Raw genomic sequence first — 24692 nt, 5'->3', positions numbered from 1 at the left:
GGCCTCTCCAGGCCGTCTGGTGAAGGGTCTGCCTCTCCAGGCCGTGCTTTCACACCCCTTTGTCTACTGCAGTTATCAGGGCTGACTCCCACAGAGGTGTCCTGTAGGACGTTGTAGTTAGGTGAAAGTTTGAATACACAAAAAGGACCTGGTATCTTGTGTTAGAGAATAACTGACAGTAAAGAGAATAACTGACAGATAAAGAGAATAACTGACATATAAATAGAATAACTGACATATAAATAGAATAACTGACAGATAGAGAGAATAACTGACAGATAAATAGAATAACTGACAGATAAAGTTGTTGAGCAGATAAGATTAACATTTTTGTTTTGTTTGAGTCTTTGTCAAACATATCAATGTCACCACTTCCTGTTGTTGAGCAGCTACTGACCTTTATCACGTGACAAACACATTAGAGCTCATTAAAGCATCAGTGTGATAAAGAGCTTCCTCAGATTCCTCACATGTCACAGTTGGACAGTTTATCAAAAGCTAATTCCAGGCTCAACTCACATGACAATGAAAGTGTACAAGAAGTCAAGAACCTAGAACTTGAAGTTCAGGTCAAAGACAACAAAGACGTGTTGGCATCAGAAAATCTGGGTCACTTTTTATTTCTTATTTAATCACGTGAGTCTTTTTTTAAATTTCATTGTAGGTTTATGGAAACTAAAGAAATGTAACGTGACACTGCTGCGACACAAAGACAAGCATCAGGTTTAGTCTCTGCAGACAGACAGGTTCTTATTTTGTGTCAAACTTCATGAGAGAATGGAGTTAGCCCTGACATCTACCACATCTACATCTATCACATCTACCACATCTACATCTATGACAGACTACAGACAGACAGACAGATGAACAGACAGACAGACAGGTGGACAGACAGACAGACGAACAGACAGACAGACAGACAGACAGACAGGTGTCACATGTACAGGAACAGCAGAAAGAAAACATCACGTTTACAAAGAAATGAAAGAGAAAAGCATCAACATTTCAACATGAATAAATGATCGTCTTCCTAACAATAGTCTATAACTAAGTCATGACTCAACTCTAATAATAACATAATTATATCTTAATTATTATAATTATATTTAAATGTAGGGACAGTTTCTGTCTCCTGAGCACAAAGAGAAGATGATCCTGAAGGTTCTGCCCTACATTCTACTCTGAGACTCTTAGAGACTGTCCAAACTGTCCTAACTGTCCAACCTTTCCAAACTGTCCTAACTGTCCAAACTGCCCTAACTGTCCAAACTGTCCTAACTGTCCAAACTGTCCTTACTGTCCAAACTGTCCAGACTGTCCTAACTTTCCAAACTGTCCTAACTTTCCAAACTGTCCAAACTGTCCTTACTGTCCAAACTTTCCAAACTGTCCTAACTTTCCAAACTGTCCAAACTTTCCAAACTGTCCTAACTGTCCAAACTTTCCAAACTGTCCTAACTGTCCAAACTGTCTTAACTTTCCAAACTGTCCAAACTGTCCTAACTGTCCAAACTGTCCAAACTGTCCTAACTTTCCAAACTGTCCAAACTGTCCTAACTGTCCAAACTGTGTTAAAGAGAGGACATTGTGTCCTTCTTTTACCTGCTGGTTGAACTTCATCAGTCTTCAAGAATGGACTTGACTTATGTCCATCATGAAGACCTGGTCTGAAATGATTGGACATCCTGTCTGTCCTCTTTCACCAGGACAGAGGAGAGACACTCTTGTCCCTCACAGACAGTATACGTCTGTTTAGATGTCTCATTTCCTGTCTGTCCTGTGTCCAATGTGCTGCTCTGTGTCTTTTATGGACATGTTGTGACCTCTTGTCCATGCGAGGACATGAAGGTTGACAAAACGACCCAGTGGGACAAGTTCCTCTGGTGTTTTTGTTTGTCTCTGTGAGACAAAGACATTAAAGTTTCATGGACACGGTTTTTATGTCTTTCAACGTATTTTTATTCATTTCAACAAAGTAAAAACTGGATGAACAAAAAGAAAAGAAAGTCAGGACATTTTCTGAAAGACAAACACCAGGTAGATTCCTGCAGAGACAAGAGGACAAGAGCTGATCAGTCTGTGGAGCAGCAGCGCCCTCTGCTGCCACACACTGACAATACACTTACATCTCTGACTGTGACAGTTTGAGCTGCTGAGAGCGCCCCCTGCTGTCACTGTGTGAACACTTCCAGTGAGTGTATGTCCTTAAAGACACCTGAGACTTGTATCTCTGGTTCTCAGCAGTAGGGGGCGCTCACAGCACACTGAACATTCAGTAAAAACACATTTTTGAAACATGAAATAACTGATTTTTAAAATAAATAAGTGATAAACTCACCGGTCGCTTCCCACTCAGATCTGCTCAGAGTTCCCTACACAACAACAACAACAACAACAACAACAACACATGAACACGTGTCCATCTGTACCTGTGATGATGAAGTCTCATCATGTTTCACACTCACCAGTGGTAGTTTGACTCCCGCCCTGCTGCAGTGCTCTTGAGCATGGCAGTACTCTGCCCTGTCGTCTGTGGCCTGACGAGCGCCGTCCTCGCACGGAAACGACTGAAAATCACCAGTCAACATGTCAGCGATGGTCGCCGCGGTAACCACGCGCTAACACGCATTAGCAACGTGGTCATCACAGAATGGTGAAATAGAGCTGAACGTGGTCACGACCTCTAAATCCACCTGCTAAAGATGAACGCATGTTTTTTATCTTTAATCTACAGCTGGACGATGTCGCCTTTGACGTCGCGCTCGCGACTCTTCAGTGACGACACTCTCTGACCAATCAGAGGCCGGCAGTCTGATGACGTCGCAGCAGAGCAGCATCGGGGTCGCACTTACCCGGACAACAGTCGCTAAGCTAACGTTTGTGTGTGGATGCCGTTTTTTTTTTTACCTCCAGCGCCGTCATCTTCATCATCAGACCGCGATGATGCTCGTTCTTCACCTTCTCCTCCGCAAACTCAGAGAAGCGCTTCTTCATCACCAGGCGCATGTTGTAGCGCTTAGCCATGCTAACGCCACAACAGAGACAAAAGACAGAGGGGGCGGAGTCAGAAAGAGTCACAGCGGCTTCAACAGAGAACCACAAAATAAAAAGAAGAAAAAACTTACTGTTCAAGTAGAGGAAAGTAAACGAGGAATTCTGGGACGTTGACGACGCCCTCGAGGCTGAAGTGATACTGACACCCGAACAGAGGATACGAGCCTTTGGACTGAAAGGAGACTTTAAAAACCTCGTTACCAAACGACAAAGAGTCCGAAGCCTCCAGACGTTTACTGCAAACAAGAAGAAAGACACGACAGTTTTGACGCTTGTGGACGAAAACAAGAAGGAAACTTCATCAAACACACGTTCGTACACGAGTTCAAAGGCGTCTGGCGTGGTGCCGATGAAGTATCCTCCGGGTTTCAGGCGCTCGCAGGCGTTCCTCAGCATCATCTCCGCCTTCTGCTCGCTCTCAAACGAGTAATGGTACACAAACTGACAACTGCAGATGTCGAAGGTCAACTCGGGGTCGTCAAACTTCTCCGACAGGACGTCCTGCAAACAAACACAGCAGCAAGATCAGGAACTCAACTACGTCACCGTTCTACCTCAGGAATCATCTCAGCTGGGTGTCGTGCTTCTACCTTGGAGCAGTCGGCGGCGATAAACTGAGCGCTGAAGATTTTGAAGTGACCTTTTCTCTTCATGTCTTCATAACGACTCTGACACTGATCCACGGACACTGCTGCGATATCTGACAACAAGAAAGGTTTTAGAACGGTAACGTCAGCCATGTCTGGGGAAAACTTCTACTAATCCAAGTTCTACGAGTTTAGGGACAAGTTTCAATGGTTTGGGGACTGGTCTCAGATGTTTTGGTTCTGGTCTCAGATGTTTTGGTTCTGGTCTCAGATGTTTTGGTTCTGGTCTCATATGTTTTGGTTCTGGTCTCAGATGTTTGGGTTCTGGTCTCAGATGTTTGGGTTCTATCAGATGTTTGAGGACTGGTCTCAGATGTTTGAGGACTGGTCTCAGATGTTTGGGTTCTATCAGATGTTTGAGGACTGGTCTCAGATGTTTGAGGACTGGTCTCAGATGTTTTGGTTCTGGTCTCAGATGTTTTGGTTCTGGTCTCAGATGTTTTGGGTTAGTCTACCTGCACAGACCAGGTGATCGATTCCCCCTTTCCTCCACTTCAAGAGGTCTCCTCCTTTTCCACAGCCGAGGTCTAAAACAGACACCTGCTGATGCCCCGCCCCTCGCACCTGGTCCACAATCTCACCTGTCAATCAAGCAGTCACTGGAGTTAAAGGACAATTCAGGTGTTTTTCTCTGTCAGAATGTATTCCACAGTCTGTGGTGATGTATTGATGAACCGCTCATTATTATTATTGATCAGTTACCGATTAAGACGCTCTTCAGCCAGTTGTTAAAGTTCCTCATGAAGAAGATTCTGCTCTGGCTTCGAGCAGCAAGACCGACCTCCTGCAGCCGGTTGTAGTGACTCGCCACCTTCACACCGTGATCGGTCGCCTGGAGGATCAATAACCATCAATACGTCAATACATCAATAACATATGAGAGAGAAGAGCAGTGAACTAACCCTCTTCTTCTTCACTGCAGTGTCCTCCTCCTCCTCCTCCTCCTCCTCCTCCTCGTGTCTCCTTATCAGGGCTTTTCTGTCTCCTTCTCCTCTTGCTCCTAAAGTCCTTCCTTCCTCCTCGTCTCCTCCGTCCTTCACCATTTCTGTCCTCGCAGACTGAGACGCCATCTTTGTCTCTGAAGACAAACAAACACAGGTCTGAGGAGACGTAATCTGTGAGTCGTTATTCTTAATCTGTGAGTAGTTTATAGTTAATCTGCGAGTAGTTTATAGTTAATCTGCGAGTAGTTTATAGTTAATCTGTGAGTAGTTTATTCTTAATCTGCGAGTAGTTATTCTTAATCTGTGAGTAGTTTATAGTTAATCTTTGAGTAGTTCATTCTTAATCTGTGAGTAGTTATTGTTAATCTGTGAGTAGTTTATAGTTAATCTGCGAGTAGTTTATAGTTAATCTGTGAGTAGTTTATTCTTAATCTGTGAGTAGTTTATTCTTAATCTGCGAGTAGTTATTCTTAATCTGTGAGTAGTTTATAGTTAATCTTTGAGTAGTTCATTCTTAATCTGTGAGTAGTTATTGTTAATCTGTGAGTAGTTCATTCTTAATCTGTGAGTAGTTTATTCTTAATCTGTGAGTAGTTCATTCTTAATCTGTGAGTAGTTTATTCTTAATCTGTGAGTAGTTTATTCTTAATCTGTGAGTAGTTATTCTTAATCTGTGAGTAGTTATTCTTAATCTGAGAAGTTTATTCTTAATCTGTGAGTAGTTTATAGTTAATCTGTGAGTAGTTTATTCCTAAACTGTAAATGTCTATGAGTAGTTATTCATCTTTGAGTAGTTTATTCTTAATCTGAGTAGTTTATTCTTAATCTGTGAGTAGTTATTGTTAATCTGTGAGTAGTTTATTCTTAATCTGAGTAGTTTATTCTTAATCTGTGAGTAGTTATTGTTAATCTGTGAGTAGTTTATTCTTAATCTGAGTAGTTTATTCTTAATCTGTGAGTAGTTATTGTTAATCTGTGAGTAGTTCATTCTTAATCTGTGAGTAGTTTATTCCTAAACTGTAAATATCTGAGTAGTTATTAATCTTTGAGTAGTTCATTCTTAATCTGTGAGTAGTTTATAATTCATATAGGATATAGTTAATATAGTTTATAGTTAATCTGTGAGTAGTTTATTGTTAATCTAGTTTATAGTTATGTGTTCATCTGTTCAGTTCCAACATTTTACTGAAACCTTCACGAGGATTAACTAAAAACCTCCAGATTATCGATCCCTGATCAATTTGAATGTTATTAAAATGTCTTCACGTGACGCCGCTCTGTCGCACGGGGGCGCTCATGGTCAGTCCAGTCAATCTGAGCAGATTAACGGACTGTTTAAAAATGACCACCGCTAACGTTAGCAGTTAGCATGCTAACAGCCGCCACAGTGAAATCAAACGCGTTTTCAGTCTGAGAAAAACCGGAAGCGAGAGGAAACGCGTTCCGCATTCAAACCAGACTTCCGACTACCAGACTTAAAGTAAACAGCGTTTCACGTTCACGTGAGTTAAAGACAAAAAAAACAACAACAACAACACTTTACTCACGGTGTCTGCAGACCGGGCGCATGCGCTATGACTCACGTCCGGTTCCGGTTGTGGTGACGTCACATTTGACCTTTTTTTTTTTTTTTTTTAATGGTTCGCTGAAATTAGGATTTAAATGAAGTTTTTTATTTATTGATAATAATGTGTTTAAAAATCATCATTATATAAATGTATGATGTGTAAAAATGTCTTTATTTTACTGTGAAACAGAAATAATTCACAAATAATCCGCTCTATGAAAAGGTTCCTGCCTGTTTACTGTGACAGTAAAGAGGCACCAGGTGGCGCTGTGAACCTGGAAGAAACTATTTTAAAACTCAAACCTCACAGAGACGATCAGCTGCTGCCTCCTGTGGTCACTGTGTGTCACTGCAGTGTGTGTGTGTGTGTCTCAGTGTGTGTGTGTGTGTGTCTCAGTTTGTGTGTGTGTGTGTCTCAGTGTGTGTGTGTGTGTCTGTTCATGTGTGTGTGTGTGTGTTTCTGTGTGTGTGTGTGTGTGTGTGTGTGTGTGTGTGTGTGTGTGTGTGTGTGTGTGTGTGTGTGTGGACTTCCCCGTCCTCAGCCTCACACCAGGACCTGGTCTCAGGTTCCTCTGGTTGTTTTGGACCTGAAAGGTTTTGACTGGATGAGTTGATGCAGACAGATATCAGCTGATCCTGGATCACTTTCATACACTGATCCTGTCTGGTATGTGTGTGTGTGTGTGTGTGTGTGTGTGTGTGTGTGTGTGTGTGTGTGTGTGTGTGTGTGTGTGTGTGTCACCTCACATAACCCAGAGAACTAATAACAGTCTGAATTCTTCAGAACTCTCCTCATGTTCAGGTCACATGACAAACACCAAGGTCAGCCTGGGAGCATGTTGACCTTTGACCCTAATCAAACCTTAATGATTGAACATTAAACATTATTAGAATCTTTGGTTTAGTGTGTTCAGTGCTGTGATGGACAGCTGGGATTAGCACCAGCAACCTCTGTGAGCTTCATGTGGAGGATAAACTGTAGATGAATGAGTGAGTGTTTACATGAACATTAAAAAGTGATTATTATGGTTTTGTAGTAATCTGGTTCTGCTCATGTAAACAAACTGATCATTATTCTTCATCTGGTTTTTAAAAACATGTTCACGAGGTTTGTGTCAATAATCTGAGTTTAAGTGAATCAGTGTTTTAGTCTCTGTGTGAACACTGATTTACACTGTCTGTCATGTCTCTGTGGGACGGACACACGGACGTCACGTGGACAGACACGTGGACAGACACATGGACAGACACATGGACGGACACATGGACAGAGACGTGCACAGAGACATGGAAAGACACATGGACAGACACATGGACAGAGACGTGCACAGACACATGGAAAGACACATGGACAGACACATGGACAGAGACGTGCACAGACACATGGACGGACACATGGACAGAGACATGGACAGACACGTGGACAGAGACATGGACAGACACATGGACAGAGACGTGCACAGACACATGGACAGACACATGGACAGAGACATGCACAGACACATGGACAGACACGTGGACGGACACGTGGACGGACACATGGACAGACACATGGACAGAGACATGGACAGAGACTTGGACAGAGACATGGACGGACACATGGACAGACACATGGACAGACACGTGGACAGAGACGTGGACGGACACGTGGACGGACACGTGGACAGACACATGGACAGAGACATGGACAGAGACGTGGACAGAGACATGGACGGACACATGGACAGACACGTGGACAGAGACGTGGACGGACACATGGACGGACACGTGGACAGAGACATGGACGGACACATGGACGGACACATGGACAGAGACATGGACAGAGACGTGGACAGAGACGTGGACAGAGACATGGACAGACACATGGACAGACACGTGGACAGAGACGTGGACGGACACGTGGACGGACACGTGGACAGACACATGGACAGAGACATGGACAGAGACGTGGACAGAGACATGGACGGACACGTGGACAGACACATGGACAGACACATGGACAGACACGTGGACAGAGACGTGGACGGACACGTGGACGGACACGTGGACAGACACATGGACAGAGACATGGACAGAGACGTGGACAGAGACATGGACGGACACATGGACAGACACGTGGACAGAGACGTGGACGGACACATGGACGGACACGTGGACAGAGACATGGACGGACACATGGACGGACACATGGACAGAGACATGGACAGAGACGTGGACAGAGACGTGGACAGAGACATGGACAGAGACATGGACAGAGACATGGACACATGTACGGACAGAGGGACAGACAGAGACATGGACAGAGGGACAGACAGAGACATGGACAGAGGGACAGACAGCAGACGCTGGATGACGCTCTATAAACATGTAAATCTGACCTTACAGAGTTTCAAAGCTGTGAAAGAAGCAGATCTGCAGTAAAGAGCTTCTGCACTCACTGTTCTCCATTTACACACACACACACAGACACACACACACACACACACACACAGAGACACACACACACACACACAGAAGAGGCTTTGATACTTAAATACCACACACACACACATCTCTGGGGATGGAATCTACCTGCTTTTATTGTAAAAGCGCCCACACACACACACACACACACACACACAAACACACACAGACACACACTAAGAGAATTTCCACAACACTTGTCATGTCAAAGTTTTCGTCCATGTCGTAATGTTCCGAGTGTGTTGTATAGTGTCTTAGAGCTGTGAGTGTCCTAATGTTTTGAGTGTTGTAAAGTGTCTTAGGGTGTCGTATATTGTCGTATATTGTCGTAGAGTGTCGTATATTGTCGTAGAGTGTCGTATATTGACGTAGAGTGTCGTATATTGACGTAGAGTGTCGTATATTGTCGTATATTGTCATAGAGTGTCTTATATTGACGTAGAGTGTCGTATATTGTCGTATATTGTCGTAGAGTGTCGTATATTGACGTAGAGTGTCGTATATTGTCGTATATTGTCATAGAGTGTCTTATATTGACGTAGAGTGTCGTATATTGTCGTATATTGACGTAGAGTGTCTTATATTGTCGTAGAGTGTCGTATATTGTCGTAGAGTGTCTTATATTGTCGTAGAGTGTCGTATATTGTCGTAGAGTGTCGTATATTGTCATATATTGTCTTATATTGTCGTAGAGTGTCGTATATTGTCATAGAGTGTCTTATATTGTCGTAGAGTGTCGTATATTGTCATATATTGTCGTATATTGTCATAGAGTGTCGTATATTGTCGTAGAGTGTCGTATATTGTCATATATTGTCTTATATTGTCGTAGAGTGTCGTATATTGTCATAGAGTGTCGTATATTGTCGTAGAGTGTCTTATATTGTCGTAGAGTGTCGTATATTGTCATATATTGTCATAGAGTGTCGTATATTGTCATAGAGTGTCGTATATTGTCGTATATTGTCGTAGAGTGTCGTATATTGTCATAGAGTGTCGTATATTGTCGTAGAGTGTCGTATATTGTCGTAGAGTGTCGTATATTGTCGTATATTGACGTATATTGTCGTATATTGTCGTAGAGTGTCGTATATTGTCGTATATTGACGTATATCTTATTGTCATAGAGTGTCTTATATTGACGTAGAGTGTCGTATATTGTCGTATATTGACGTATATTGACGTAGAGTGTCGTATATTGACGTAGAGTGTAGTATATTGACGTATATTGTCGTAGAGTGTCGTATATTGTCATAGAGTGTCTTATATTGTCGTATATTGTCGTATATTGTCATAGAGTGTCGTATATTGTCATAGAGTGTCGTATATTGTCATAGAGTGTCGTATATTGTCGTATATTGTCATATATTGTCATCGAGTGTCTTATATTGTCGTAGAGTGTCGTATATTGTCATATATTGTCATAGAGTGTCTTATATTGTCGTAGAGTGTGGTATATTGTCGTAGAGTGTCTTATATTGTCGTAGAGTGTCGTTTATTGTCGTAGAGTGTCGTATATTGTCATAGAGTGTCGTATATTGTCGTATATTGTCATATATTGTCATAGAGTGTCTTATATTGTCGTAGAGTGTCGTTTATTGTCATAGAGTGTCATATATTGTCGTAGAGTGTCGTTTATTGTCGTAGAGTGTCGTATATTGTCATATATTGTCGTATATTGTCATATATTGTCATAGAGTGTCGTATATTGTCTTATATTGTCGTAGAGTGTCGTGAATGTAGCGTCTCATCAATGACAGTGAGTTTAAACTTCAGTTGTGTGTGTGGATTTAAAGACTTTTCATCAAAGGAGTGTTTGTGTTAGAACAGTAGAACAGTGGTTGCTCTGTAGCTGCTCTATGCTCCACAGGCTCCTCCTCCTCCTCCTCCTCCTCCTCCTCCTCCTCCTCCTCCTCCTCCTCCTGTGATTATCAGTGATCAAACACAGCGCTGCAGTTGTTCAGGATCAGGTCTGGTCCTGAGGTCTGGTCCTGGTCCACAGAGGTTCAGGTTCCAGCTCAAACATCATTGTTCTGCTCTGATTGTTGATCTGCTCTGAAACTGGAGCTGAAGCCTGTGTTTGAGGGGATTCCCTGACCTGTAAGCTCTCTCTGTGAGCGCCCCCTGCTGCCCACAACCAGCCAGTGGTGACACGAGGACAATTTTAGACTAAACATTACGCAAATAAAATCTACGATATCTTAAGAATAAGAACATGAGTGATTTTAGCTCACAGGGACACTCTGCTGCCTCCTGTGGTCACTTTGTGTCACTGAACTTAGTGAACGAGTCAAAGACCTCGTCCAACGAAGACAGATGACTGGACAACAGAGTCTGATTTTACACATGGAGGGACAGAGGACAGAGGACAGAGGACAGAGACAGAGGACATGTCTCTTGTGTTGTGTCTGAGGACCTGAACACTGACTCCAGTCAGACTATGATCCTGATCAGTTAGTCTGACTAAAGTGTTTCTGTGAAGAAAAGTGAACGATTGTCTTTGACATGAAGACGTTTTTCAACTGATGAAGATCACACACACACACACACACACACACACACACACACACACACTCTCTGGTCCGTCCTCCTGACATTTACACACATATATAAACGACCACTGAAGCTCAGACTCAACAATCAGAGCAGACGCTGTGTCGCCATCACCTGTCTGTCTGTACCTGTCTGTACCTGTCTGTCTGTACCTGTCTGTCTGTACCTGTCTGTCATCACCTGTCTGTACCTGTCTGTCATCACCTGTCTGTCTGTACCTGTCTGTCATCACCTGTCTGTACCTGTCTGTCTGTACCTGTCTGTACCTGTCTGTCTGTACCTGTCTGTCTGTCTGTACCTGTCTGTCACCTGGACCCGTGTGACGTCATCATGCTCACCAGGTACGTGTCTCACTCTGCCGCCCTCTGGTGGCTGACTGCAGTATATGTTATAGGCCACGCCCCCCCCGTTCACGTCATAGTTACTTTTCGTACGTTACTTTTTTTAAGCTAAAGTTTGTTCGTGTGTTCACGTTTCCGGCTGCGACGTCATGATTGACAGCTGAGTTTAGCACGTGATTGGTCATGACGGGCATGTGGGCGGGGCCTCAGTGTCAGATACGTTTTCTGATGAACAACAGAACGATCATGTGACTGTTTTTGTGTTACAGGAACCTGCTTGTTGTTGTGTTGTCTGTCTTTGTCCTGCTGGTGGACGGAGACGTGGACGGAGACGTGGACGGAGACGTGGACGGAGACGTGGACGGAGACGTGGACGGACACGTGGACGGACACATTGACGGAGACTCTAATGGTTTGTTTAAAATCATGTGATCAATGTTTGTTCATCACTGAAGTTTCTCTCTGTGATGAAACTGTGTTTGTGTTTGTAGACGATGGAGAAACTGCTGTGACCACAGGTAACAACACACCTGTCTCACCTGTCTCTGTCTCACCTGTCTCACCTGTCTCTGTCTCACCTGTATCACCTGTATCACCTGTCTGTCTCTGTCTCACCTGTCTCACCTGTCTCTGTCTCACCTGTCTGTCTCTGTCTCACCTGTCTCACCTGTCTCTGTCTCACCTGTCTCACCTGTCTCTGTCTCACCTGTCTGTCTCGGTCTCACCTGTCTCACCTGTCTCTGTCTCACCTGTCTGTCTCTGTCTGTCTCTGTCTCACCTGTCTCTGTCTCACCTGTCTGTCTCTGTCTCACCTGTCTGTCTCTGTCTCACCTGTCTCACCTGTCTGTCTCACCTGTCTCACCTGTCTGTCTCTGTCTCACCTGTCTGTCTCACCTGTCTCTGCCTCACCTGTCTCACCTGTCTGTCTCTGTCTCACCTGTCTGTCTCTGTCTCACCTGTCTGTCTCTGTCTCACCTGTCTCACCTGTCTCACCTGTCTGTCTCTGTCTCACCTGTCTGTCTCACCTGTCTCTGCCTCACCTGTCTCACCTGTCTGTCTCTGTCTCACCTGTCTGTCTCACCTGTCTCACCTGTCTGTCTCACCTGTCTCTGCCTCACCTGTCTCACCTGTCTGTCTCTGTCTCACCTGTCTCACCTGTCTCACCTGTCTGTCTCTGTCTCACCTGTCTCTGCCTCACCTGTCTCACCTGTCTGTCTCTGTCTCACCTGTCTGTCTCTTGTCCAGATAAAGACTGGACCTCAGATGAATCTCCCACAGGTTAATAACACACTTGTCTTTTGTCAGATTTTAAAATCACTCGCTCCTTAAAGAGAAGAATGAGACACAAATATACAAAATATATATACTGTGTATATAAATATGTATAAGTATATATATACTGTGTATATAAATATGTATAAGTATATAAAATCGACCCACAGTCTTTCCTCTGACGTCTTTATAGACGTCTACATGTGAAACATGCTAATGTCAACACAAACAGTTTGTTTACTGTTTGTTTGTTTGTTTGTTTGTTTAGAGAGTATGAACGTCATCTCTCCTGATCAGCCCGGTAAGACACTCACTCACTCACTCACTCACTCACTCTGCCACACCAAAGTCCACAGAGTCTTCTTTTGTCTCTTCAGTGTTTGATTGACCTCAGTGACACAAAGTGACCACAGGAGGCAGCAGAGAACTTTGGTGTGGCGGAGTGAGCGGTTTACAAAGGTCTCACAGTGAGATAAAGACGTCGATATCGTAGATTTAAACTGACACCATGTTTTTTCTGAGCGCGTGTTATTCCAGCTCTGGACACAGGTGGCGCTCACAGTCACTACTTCATACAACCACACACTGTTAATCAGGGAGTGAAGTGTGCTCAGTTTACACCAGTGTTACTCTGCCATCTGCTGGTCAACTTTATTATCACACGTTCTCAACCATTTGGAACTGTCAATCAAAACAGGCTCCTCCCCCTTTTCACCCAGTCATTCTTATGTCACATGAGTGAGGAGCTTCAGGTGAGAGCATGATGGTGACCAGACATTCATGTGTTCATACACTCACACATTCATGTGTTCATACAATCACACATTCATGTGTCCATTGTGTTGATGTTTTTTTTCAGACATCAGCTCCAGTTCAGAGGTCGCTGACGGTAAAACAAAGTTCATTCATTAATTCGTTCATTCATTCGTTCATTCATTCATTCATTCATTCATTCATGAACTCTTTTCTTGCAGCATCAGCAGCCAATCAGGTGACAGTACCTGGTGTGTATTTGTCTTTTTTTTTCACCTTTAAATTCCTGATTCATTCATTCATTCATTCATTCATTCATTCATTCATTCATTCATTCATTCATTGGTTGATTGATTGCAGATCCTGCTGCAGCTGCTGTAAACAGTGTGGAGGATGAAGATGGTGAGACGTGACTGTGTATAAGTACAAGTACTCGGAGTGTAGTTTTTTAAATATTTGTATTGTAACTTCATTTTTATTTTATTTTTTTTAAAGTATACTTTCTTTAACTGATGTCACTTCCTGTTTCAGAGGACGAGAGCGCCACCTCTGGAGAGGGAGGGAAGAAAAAGTTCAGCTCTCGCTCAGCCGGGCCACAGGTGCACCAGAGTCCCCGCCTCCTTCCTATTAGCCCCGCCTATGTCATAAAGAGCCCCGCCCATGTCATCCAGAGCCCCGCCCTCCTGCCTCCACAGCCAATCATTCCACAACCTAAGTCTCTGGTGAGGAGTCGAGCGTCAAAGAGACGATCCAGAACCAACCGTCGGCAGATATAGACACACACACACACACACACACACACACACACACACCAATGACAGGTCAGAGGTCAGAGGTCAGACTGCAGGTGAGAATGAGGTTCACTCATTCATCCCCTCTGTTCTGTAAAACATGTAAAACTTTCACGTTTTCTCTGTTTTTGATGTGTTTTAATAAAGTTCAGCTGAAAGGAAACAGGAAGTGTCTGATCAATAACTTTATTCATGTTAGTTTCACGTTAGCATCATGTTAGCTTGACTTTCAGTTCATGTTAGCGTGACATAAGCGTGATGTTAGTTTAATGTTAGCTTCACATTAGTGTCATGTTAGCTACGCGTTAGAGTCATGTTAGCTTCACATTAGCGTCATGTTAGTTTGATGTTAGCTTCATGTTAGAGCCATGTTAGCTTCACATTAGCATCATGTTAGCTTGACGTTCAGTTCATGTTAGAGCCATGTTAGCTTCACATTAGCATCATGCTAGCTTGACGTTCAGTTCATGTTAGCTTATCGTTAGTGTGACATAAGCGTGTAAGAGTCATGTTAACTTAATGTTAATGTCATGTTAGCTTCATGTTAGCTTGGCGTCAGCGTCATGTTAGTGTCATGTGAGCGTGACGTTAGCTTCATGTTAGCTCGTCACTCTGAAGTTTGTGAAAATACAAAAAGAAAACGCTGTGTTTTATTTTGAAACATTTATTAGCTGGGTATTAGCCTGTTAGCATGACACAGCAACAGCGTTCTCTGACAGTGTCTGTTTTACATGTTGGCTCCACCCATGGTTCTCAAACTGCGGTGCACCGTGTACCACCAGAGGGCGCTCACGTACCACTGCTGCTGTTATAATAAAGTAAATAATAATAATAATTAAAGTCGCCTGATCACTCGCTCCAGTGTGTGAAGTTTATGTGAGGAAGAGGAGGAGGACCCTGCCACCAGGGGCAGCGGTCACACGTCATTTATGTCAGTCAGTAATTAACTTCTTAACTTATTATAATTAAGTCACGCCCTGACATCATTATCATTATTATTATCATTATTATACAGTCATTGTGTCATTGAGCTAAGAACAGTTGTGTAATGTTGTGTTTGATTAGTTTTAGACAGGAACAGTATCATGCTAACAGTGGCTAACAACGTTTAACAGTGGCTAACAGCGGCTTACACTGGCTAACAGCGTTTAACAGCGGCTCACAGTGGTTAACAGCGTTTAACAGTGGCTAACAGTGTTTAACAGCGTTTAACAGTGTTTAACAGTGGCTAACAACAGCTAACAGTGGCTAACAGCGTTTAACAGCGGTTAACAGTGGCCTGATGAACAAATATACGATAAACACTTTCATGGACACGTTCTTTCGTCTTTGTCTTCTTTATAAATAAAGTTTTATGTGATTTTAAAAACAAGTTAAAACTCCTGTCCAACTCAGGAGCCTATCAGCAGGCAGCTTCCTAAGCCCCGCCCATTTTAGTTTTTGCTCAATTCTTAAAGTGTTTGTAAATGATTTTTAACTTTTTAACTTAATGTAGCTCGTGATTGTGTTGACTGACCTGTGTGTGTGTGTGTGTGTGCGTGCGTGCGTCTGTGCATGTGTGTGTGTGTGTGTGTGTGTGTGGGTACCTGTGTGTGTGCGTGCGCGCGCGTGTGTGTGTGTGTGTGTGAGGGTGTGGTGACACCTGTTGTGTTGGTTGCATCAGTAAAACATTTTGTACTTCTGGCAATTAATTACTAATCTGTTCAGACCTTCATACCATACATAGTGTTCATGCCCACACACACACACACACACACACACACACACACACACACACATATATAACACACAGTTCTTTGTAAAAAGAAAAACAGGTTTGGTTGGTTTTATTTTTACAGTAAATTTGTTGAACGTTTCCTGGAAACGTTTGAAAATGAATCCGAGCGAGTGATGACTCAGCGTTTCTCACATCAGAAGATTCTTCTTCTTCTTCACTGCGTCACTCAATCAGCTATATTTATATATATGTGTATACGTATATATATAGACATATATACGTATAGACATATATATATATGTATAATACTAACAAATAATCAAAGATTCTTAAATTCTTAGCGTCTTAAATGTGAATATTTGCCTCATTTCTTTGTTCTTTGTTAATTTAAGTTAAAGAAATTCTTTAATATTTAAATGTTTGATGTGTGTGTGTGTGTGTGTGTGTGTGTGTGTGTGTGTGTGTGTGTGTGTGTGACATGAATAATAACAAACATTGAGTGTGTTGTTGTCCTATCAGAGCCAAACCTGCTGCCTTCACTTTGGAATAACATCGCCATGACGACCACGACGACGACCACGACGATAACGACCTAAAACTGCATCTAAACGTCCGTCCTGAGTCGATCTGATGTGGATCCTGCAGACCAGGAGTCACAGGTGACACAGGGAGGAGGCCAGGAACCACAATAATGACAATAATGACAATAATTACCACAATAATGACAATAATGAGTTTGTGTGTGTGTTTTTGTGTCTGCGTGTGTGTGCGCGCGTGTGTGTAAGCATGCTAACTGCCTCTAATAAGGTCATGTATTCACTTCATTGTATTCATTGTATTCACACACACACAGACACACACACAGACACACACACACAGTTCTGTTTTCTGTCCTCACTTTACCTCTCAGCTCGTTCATTTTGTGTATAACACAACACAACACACCTGTGTATAACACACCTGTGTATAACACACTTGTGTGTTTAAAGTCATGTGACGATGTTGTTGACGATGTTGTTGACGATGTCACACACTTTGTTTATATTTGTTTACAGTCCGTCTGTATTTGTTTATGTAAAAACATGAACGTGATTATTTATTTAGTGAAGAAGATTTCACAATAAACCATTCACTGTCAATGGAAACATGTTATTGTGTTATAATTGTGTTATGACAGAAACATGTGTTATTGTGTTATAATTGTGTTATGACAGAAACATGTGTTATTGTGTTATAATTGTGTTATGACAGAAACATGTGTTATTGTGTTATAATTGTGTTATAACAGAAACATGTGTTATTGTGTTATAATTGTGTTATGACAGAACATGTGTTATTGTGTTTTAATTGTGTTATGACAGAAACGTGTTATTGTGTTATAATTGTGTTATGACAGAACATGTGTTATTGTGTTATAATTGTGTTATAACAGAAACATGTGTTATTGTGTTATAATTGTGTTATGACAGAAAAACGTGTTATTGTGTTATAATTGTGTTATAACAGAAACATGTGTTATTGTGTTATAATTGTGTTATGACAGAAACATGTGTTATTGTGTTATAATTGTGTTATGACAGAAAAACGTGTTATTGTGTTATATTTGTGTTATAACAGAAACATGTGTTATTGTGTTATAATTGTGTTATGGCAGAAAAACTTGTTATTGTGTTATGATAGAAACATGTGTTATTGTGTTATAATTGTGTTATGACAGAAACATGTGTTATTGTGTTATAATTGTGTTATGACAGAAACGTGTTATTGTGTTATGACAGAAACATGTGTTATTGTGTTATAATTGTGTTATAACAGAAACGTGTTATTGTGTTATAATTATGTTATGACAGAAACATGTGTTATTGTGTTATAATTGTGTTATAACAGAAACGTGTTATTGTGTTATAATTATGTTATGACAGAAACATGTGTTATTGTGTTATTATGTTATGACAGAAACATGTGTTATTGTGTTATGACAGAAACATGTGTTATAATTGTGTTATAACAGAAACATGTGTTATTGTGTTATAATTGTGTTATGACAGAAAAACATGTTATTGTGGTATAATTGTGTTATAACAGAAACATGTGTTATTGTGTTATAATTGTGTTATGACAGAAAAACGTGTTATTGTGTTATGATAGAAACATGTGTTATTGTGGTATAATTGTGTTATAACAGAAACATGTGTTATTGTGTTATAATTGTGTTATGACAGAAACGTGTTATTGTGTTTTAATTGTGTTATGACAGAAACGTGTTATTGTGTTATAATTGTGTTATAACAGAAACATGTGTTATTGTGTTATAATTGTGTTATGACAGAAAAACGTGTTATTGTGTTTTAATTGTGTTATGACAAAAAACGTGTTATTGTGTTATAATTGTGTTATGACAGAAACGTGTTATTGTGTTATAATTGTGTTATGACAGAGAAACGTGTTATTGTGTTGTAATTGTGTTATAACAGAAACATGTGTTATTGTGTTATAATTGTGTTATAACAGAAACATGTGTTACAATTGTGTTATAACAGAAACATGTGTTATTGTGTTATAATTGTGTTATGACAGAAAAACGTGTTATTGTGTTGTAATTGTGTTATAACAGAAACATGTGTTATTGTGTTATAATTGTGTTATAACAGAAACATGTGTTATTGTGTTATAATTGTGTTATGACAGAAACATGTGTTATTGTGTTATAATTGTGTTATAACAGAAACGTGTGTTATTGTGTTTTTATTGTGTTATGACAGAAACATGTGTTATTGTGTTATAATTGTGTTATAACAGAAACATGTGTTACAATTGTGTTATAACAGAAACATGTGTTACAATTGTGTTATAACAGAAACATGTGTTACAATTGTGTTATAACAGGAACATGTGTTATTGTGGTATAATTGTGTTATGATTGTATCATTTGTTCTCGTTTGTCTTCCTGGTTAAGTTAAGTCCATTCCCAGAAACATCACACGCACACACACACACACACACACACACACACACACACACACACACACACACACACACACACACACACACACAAACACACACACACACACCCAGTCTGGTTTCCATGATACCAGAGGTAATTTTGTAGACATTTAATCTGACGTTAATATTTTAATTACTACTTGCCTAACGCTAACGCTAACTCTAAGGCTAATGCTAACGCTAATCTTAAAACAAGTCTTTACTTTAAAATGTTGTCATTTATTTTATAGGGACTTTTTTGTCCCCATAATGTGAGTAATACCAGGACACCACACACACACACACACACACACACACACACACACACACACACACACACACACACACACACACACACACACACACACACACACACACACACACACACACACACACACACACACACACACACATGTTGGTGGTGGGACCAGCCCCCTCTGGTGGCGGTGGGTGGAGGAGCCTGAAGTCCATCATGTTGATTTTGTATTTTTAATGTTTAAGTTAAACTTTTATGATAAAAACAGCTTCGTCTGTCAAACGTGTTGAGGTTTAGTCTGACGTGGAAACCTGATCTAAATCTGAACAGGTTTGACTGTGAGGAGGAAGAGGAGGAAGAGGAGGAAGAGGAGGAGGAGGAGGAAGAGGAGGAAGAGGAGGAAGTATAAAAGCTGTTGCTCCTCCTCAGACGAGTTCAGATGAACAAAGTCAGTTGTTTGCTGAGGTCGACGTGTACGGACTGAACCATCATCATGCTGCGAAGGTGAGTTTCTTCTTCTTCTCGTTTAGCTTTCGTTACTTTACGTTGATTTTGTTTTAGAAGAAAAACTGATTTCTCTTTTCTTACTTTTCCTCGGCAACTTTTCAACAAAATTTTTTTTTCTTAATTAATTTTTTTTTTTTACTGTCAACTATTCAGAGTGTGAATGAAAGAAAAACCACGACGTAAACGTCGTAGAAACATCGTAGAAACATTGTAAAAATATTGTAAACTTTGTAAAAGCATCGCAAAAACATTGTAAACTTCGTAGAAACATTGTAAACCTGTATATAACATCGTAAAAACATTAGAAACTTCATAAAAACATAAACATCGTAAAGTTCGTAAAAACATTGTAAACTGTAAAAACATCGTGAACTTTGTAAAAACATCGTAAAAACATCAGAAACGTCGTGAAGAAACATTTTAAACTTCTAAAAAACTTCGTAACAAAAGAGGAAATTTACGTTTGAAAAGAAACAGATTTTTGTTGTTTTTGTTTGTGAAGGAAACAAAGTTTAACTTCAAAGGTTTGAGTCGAGTCACATGACACTGAACACACACACCTGATACGCTCGTCATCACCTGTCAATCATCCTTCACCACTTCATCACCTGTCAATCATCCTTCACCACTTCATCACCTGTCAATCATCCTTCACCTCTGCTTAAGCCTTTTTATTAAAGTCTGACTTTGTCATGATTGTGTGTGTGAGATTTATTTAACGACATTTGTCTAAACAAACAACTTCATGCAAATGAGCTGCAGTCAAATCACTGTGTGTGTGTGTGTGTGTGTGTGTGTGTGTGTGTGTGTGTGTGTCCACAGGTGTGCTGTGTTGCTCCTCCTCTCTCTTTTTGCTGTTGCTTTCTCAGCTCCTCTCCCAGGTAAAGTATGACATCATCAGTGATGATGTGATCAGATATGTGTGTGTGTGTGTGTGTGTGTGTGTGTGTGTGTGTGTGTGTGTGTGTGTGTCTAAACATGTGTTTCCTGTCTTACAGATGAGGAACAAGACGCTGGAGGTAAATATCAACTCTGTGTCTCCAGGATGTCCTAAGCATAGCATAGCATAGCATAGCATAGCATAGCCCAAGCTAGGCTAACTGTGTTTCTGATGTTTTTCTATGTGAATGAGATTCACTGTGTGTGTGTGTGTGTGTGTGATCACAGGTGATGACACTAACCCTAAAGTTGATGGAGACGACGTAGAGACGCCCACAGAAGAGGAGGAGTCAGACGGAGGTAAAGTGTGACCACGTCAAATCAGTGACGTTCAACAGAGTTTGTGTTAGCATTCACATCAGTTCATGTTTTCCTAGCTTTAGCTAATGCTGGTGCTACAAATTAGCTGAAAAAACAACAACAACAACATCGGCTTTGCATTGATATACAGTTGCTATTTAATGAGAGAATGAACACACACACACACACACACACACACAGGGTGTCCGAAGCATAGCGTAGCATAGCCCAAGCTAGGCTAACTGTGTCTTTGAATTGTGATGTTGTTCTATGTGAATGAGATTCACTGTGTTTGTGTCTGAACACACAGATGAAGGAGAACCTGAAGAACCCACTGAAGAAGAAGGTGATGACTCTGATGGACAAGAAGATGAAATGGACGAGGAAGAACCCACTGAAAAAGAGGATTCTGAGGAGGCAGCGGGTAGTGAAGGTAAAAACAAATCAATGACGTTTCAATCATTTCATTTTCAATATCAACAAATCAGCGTAGCATAGCACAAGCTAGGCTAACTGTGTTTTTGAATTCTGATGTTTTTCTATGTTAATGAGATTCACTCTGTGTTTGTGTCTGAACACACAGAGGATGAAGAAGCTGGAGCTGAAGAAGATGAAGCTGAAGATGGAGAAGCTGAAGAACCCTCTCAAGAACCTGGAGATTCCTCTGAAGAACCTGGAGATTCCTCTCAAGAACCTGAAGAATCCTCTCAAGAACCTGAAGAACCCTCTCAAGAAGCTGAAGATTCCTCTGATGAGTCTGATGACAATCCAGGTAAAGTGTGACGACGTCAAAACAAATCAATGACGTTCAACATCACTTCATGTTTTCCTAGCTTAAGCTAACGCTGGTGCTACAAATTAGCTGAAAACAACAACAACAACATCGGCTTTGCATTGTTATACAGTTGCCATTTCATGAGATAATTAACTAGCACAAGCTAGGCTAACTGTGTTTTTGAATTCTGATGTTGTTCTATGTTAATGAGATTCACTCTGTGTTTGTGTCTGAAAACACAGGGGATGCTAACAGCTCTGTAGATACTGACACCTCTGACGATGCTAACAGCTCTGACAATGCTAACAGCTCTGTAGATGATAACAGCTCTGTAGATACCGATAGCTCTGTAGATGCTAACAGCTCTGTAGATGATAACAGCTCTGTAGATACCGATAGCTCTGTAGATGCTAACAGCTCTGTAGATGATAACAGCTCTGTAGATACCGATAGCTCTGTAGATGCTAACAGCTCTGTAGATACCGATAGCTCTGTAGATGCTAACAGCTCTGTAGATACCGATAGCTCTGTAGATGCTAACAGCTCTGTAGATACTACTGACAGTTCCGTAGATACTGACAGTTCCGTAGATACTGACAGCGCCGTAGATGCTAACAGCGCCGTAGATGCTATCAGCGCCGTAGATGCTAACAGCTCTGAAGCTGAAGAGACCTCCCCAGAGGATGCGAGCAGTGGTGAAGAGGCCGTTGGTGAACAAGTCGTGGGTGAGAAAACTCAGATTAACGGGAAAGAATGACGCTAACGTGTGACTATGACCAAGGACGAGGTGAAGCGATGCTAGCTCCTTAGCTAACTGGAGATCCTGCAGTGACATCAGCTGGTGTTTACTGTGACACTCTGGACCTTTCACTCAGCCTCACGGCCAATCACTGCGCTTCAACACAAACTAAACGTCTGTTTCCTTCTTTCAGAAACAGATGGTTGACCTTTGACCACAGGTAACCCTGATCATCAGTTTCACATCAGTGTGTGTGTGTGTGTGTGTGTGTGCGCGCTAACTGCTAACACGTTCTTTGTTGTGTTTCTGCTCAGAGCCAAACCACTGCCTTCACTGTGGAATAACATCGCCATGACAACAAGGAGAAAAACAACCTAAACTGCATCTAAACTTGTATCGGTGGCTTTTCTTTGTGCTCGTTTCTCAGCTCTGTTTCTGTCTCTTTGGTTGTGTCCTATTTTTATTGTGATTATTTTAACTCTGGTGCGTTAGCTAAATAAAACTGAGTATCTCAATATCTGGTCTCACTCTCTGTCTGTGTCTGCATCAGAGCAGCTGCTGACCTCTGACCTCTGGTCTCTGGTCTGACCTCTGACCTCAGGTCTCTGACCTCTGGTCTCAGTTCTGACCTATGAATTCAGGTGTCAGGTCTGACCTGTGACCTTTGACCTCAGGTCTCTGGTTTCAGGTCTGACCTCAGGTCTCTGGTTTCAGGTCTGACCTCTGACCTCTGACCTGTGACCTGTGACCTTTGACCTCTGACCTCAGCTGCTGACTGTACAAACACTGACGTCCTGATTGTGTGTTCACAGAAAAACTAATAAAGTCTCAACTGTCCCTGAACTCACGTCATGGCTCTTTATTGCAGCGCCACCTTGTGTAGTGACGCCGTATTACATCAGATGAAGTGTTATTACCTCTGTATTCAGCAGTTATTACACTTTATATACATTTATATACATTTATATACATCGTATACATAAAGAGTTACTATGAACAGATGATATTAGTAATACAACACACAGCTGTTGTTAAGTTATCTCTGTGAAGCTGTCGTCGTTATAAACCTGTTCTTCTTATCATCATCATCATCATCATCATCATCATCATCATCTTCATCATCATTATGATGTTATTATAATCAAACAAAGAAGAAGGAAATGAACACATTTAACATTTTGTTATTGTTAACCTGTCAATCATCTGTCTACTTCCTGGAAACAGTAGTCAAACCACATTCCTGTGTGTGCGTGTGTGTGTGTGTGCGTGTGTGTGTGTGTGTGTGTGTGTGTGTGTGTGTGTGTGTGTGTGTGTGTGTGTGTGTGTGTGTGTGTGTGTGTGTGTGTGTGTGTGTGTGTGTCAGTTAAAGGTAAATCTCTTCTCACAGATCTGACCTTTGTGAGACTAACCTGAGTCTCATATTATATTGGTCTCACACACACACACACACACACACACACACACACACACACACACACACACACACACACACACACACACACACACACACACACACACAGTAGTTACTTTATGCCAGATAAATGGTGTTTGTTTCAGAAAGACTTATTGGGTAATGGGGGTCGTGACCAAGGCCAACAGTGTGTGTGTGTGTGTGTGTGTGTGTGTGTGTGTGTGTGTGTGTCAGTTAACCTCTGAGGACCTGCAGGTCACTTTCATTCATGCACTCAGAGAAACTTCATCTGAGGAATCACTCTACCAAACCAGAGGTAACATGACTCTGTCACACACACACACACACACACACACACACACACACACACACACACACACACACACACACACACACACACACACACACACACACACACACACACACAAGCACACACACACACACACACAGAAACTGTGCTCATTTTATTTACCAACATAAATGAACTCGGGAAAAACAACTTTTTACAGAAATATAAAATGATTTCACTTCTTGTACAAATATCTAAACACATGTATAGTTACATTAGTGCAGTAATTTACATTTATGTACAAAAGAGAATGATGACAATTACAAACATCTACTTCATGAATGACATCTATAAAGAACTACTGGGTGCAGTACCATAACATGTCTGCAGGT

General features: G+C 41.4%; 3 protein-coding genes across 3 annotated transcripts; 2 read left to right on the top strand and 1 right to left on the bottom strand.

The window, feature by feature from the left end:
• Positions 1–1935: 1935 nt before the first annotated feature.
• rnmt (RNA (guanine-7-) methyltransferase) lies at positions 1936–6285 on the bottom strand. The gene is made up of 11 exons (XM_083900042.1): positions 6193–6285; positions 4604–4779; positions 4404–4533; positions 4157–4282; positions 3645–3754; positions 3374–3555; positions 3126–3290; positions 2908–3025; positions 2466–2567; positions 2339–2372; positions 1936–2045 (listed from the first exon to the last, which is right to left on the bottom strand). The coding sequence occupies exons 1-11, from the start codon at positions 6212–6214 to the stop codon at positions 2008–2010; spliced, it is 1203 nt and encodes a 400-aa protein (XP_083756168.1). The 5' UTR covers positions 6215–6285; the 3' UTR covers positions 1936–2007.
• A 5273-nt stretch (positions 6286–11558) lies between these two features.
• LOC310935710 (uncharacterized protein) lies at positions 11559–14370 on the top strand (the record flags this gene model as incomplete). Its single annotated transcript, XM_083899644.1, has 8 exons — positions 11559–11569; positions 11839–11981; positions 12061–12087; positions 13110–13142; positions 13701–13730; positions 13816–13845; positions 13955–13996; positions 14126–14370. 8 exons carry the CDS (start codon positions 11559–11561, stop codon positions 14368–14370), a joined length of 561 nt encoding a protein of 186 aa, XP_083755770.1.
• A 5414-nt stretch (positions 14371–19784) lies between these two features.
• LOC310935823 (uncharacterized protein) lies at positions 19785–23437 on the top strand. Its single transcript, XM_083899784.1, has 8 exons — positions 19785–19844; positions 20670–20728; positions 20846–20866; positions 21015–21086; positions 21397–21519; positions 21670–21858; positions 22794–22820; positions 22915–23437. The coding sequence occupies exons 1-7, from the start codon at positions 19834–19836 to the stop codon at positions 22805–22807; spliced, it is 489 nt and encodes a 162-aa protein (XP_083755910.1). The 5' UTR covers positions 19785–19833; the 3' UTR covers positions 22808–22820; positions 22915–23437.
• Positions 23438–24692: the final 1255 nt, after the last annotated feature.

The sequence above is a fragment of the Microchirus variegatus genome (assembly GCF_963457635.1).
Source record: "Microchirus variegatus genome assembly, chromosome: 13".
Taxonomy (NCBI): Eukaryota; Metazoa; Chordata; class Actinopteri; order Pleuronectiformes; family Soleidae; genus Microchirus; species Microchirus variegatus.
Note: the sequence above shows the minus strand (reverse complement) of the source record. Positions and strands in the feature narration are given on the sequence as shown.

Coding starts and splice junctions, on each gene's coding strand:
- rnmt (XM_083900042.1), bottom strand. CDS start 6,214: ATGCGCCCGGTCTGCAGACACC. Junction 4,534..4,603: donor CTGCAGTGAAGAAGAAGAGG/GTTAGTTCACTG, acceptor TTGATCCTCCAG/GCGACCGATCACGGTGTGAA. Junction 4,283..4,403: donor GCTGAAGAGCGTCTTAATCG/GTAACTGATCAA, acceptor CTTGATTGACAG/GTGAGATTGTGGACCAGGTG.
- LOC310935823 (XM_083899784.1), top strand. Junction 21,087..21,396: donor AGAGGAGGAGTCAGACGGAG/GTAAAGTGTGAC, acceptor CTGAACACACAG/ATGAAGGAGAACCTGAAGAA. Junction 21,520..21,669: donor GGAGGCAGCGGGTAGTGAAG/GTAAAAACAAAT, acceptor CTGAACACACAG/AGGATGAAGAAGCTGGAGCT.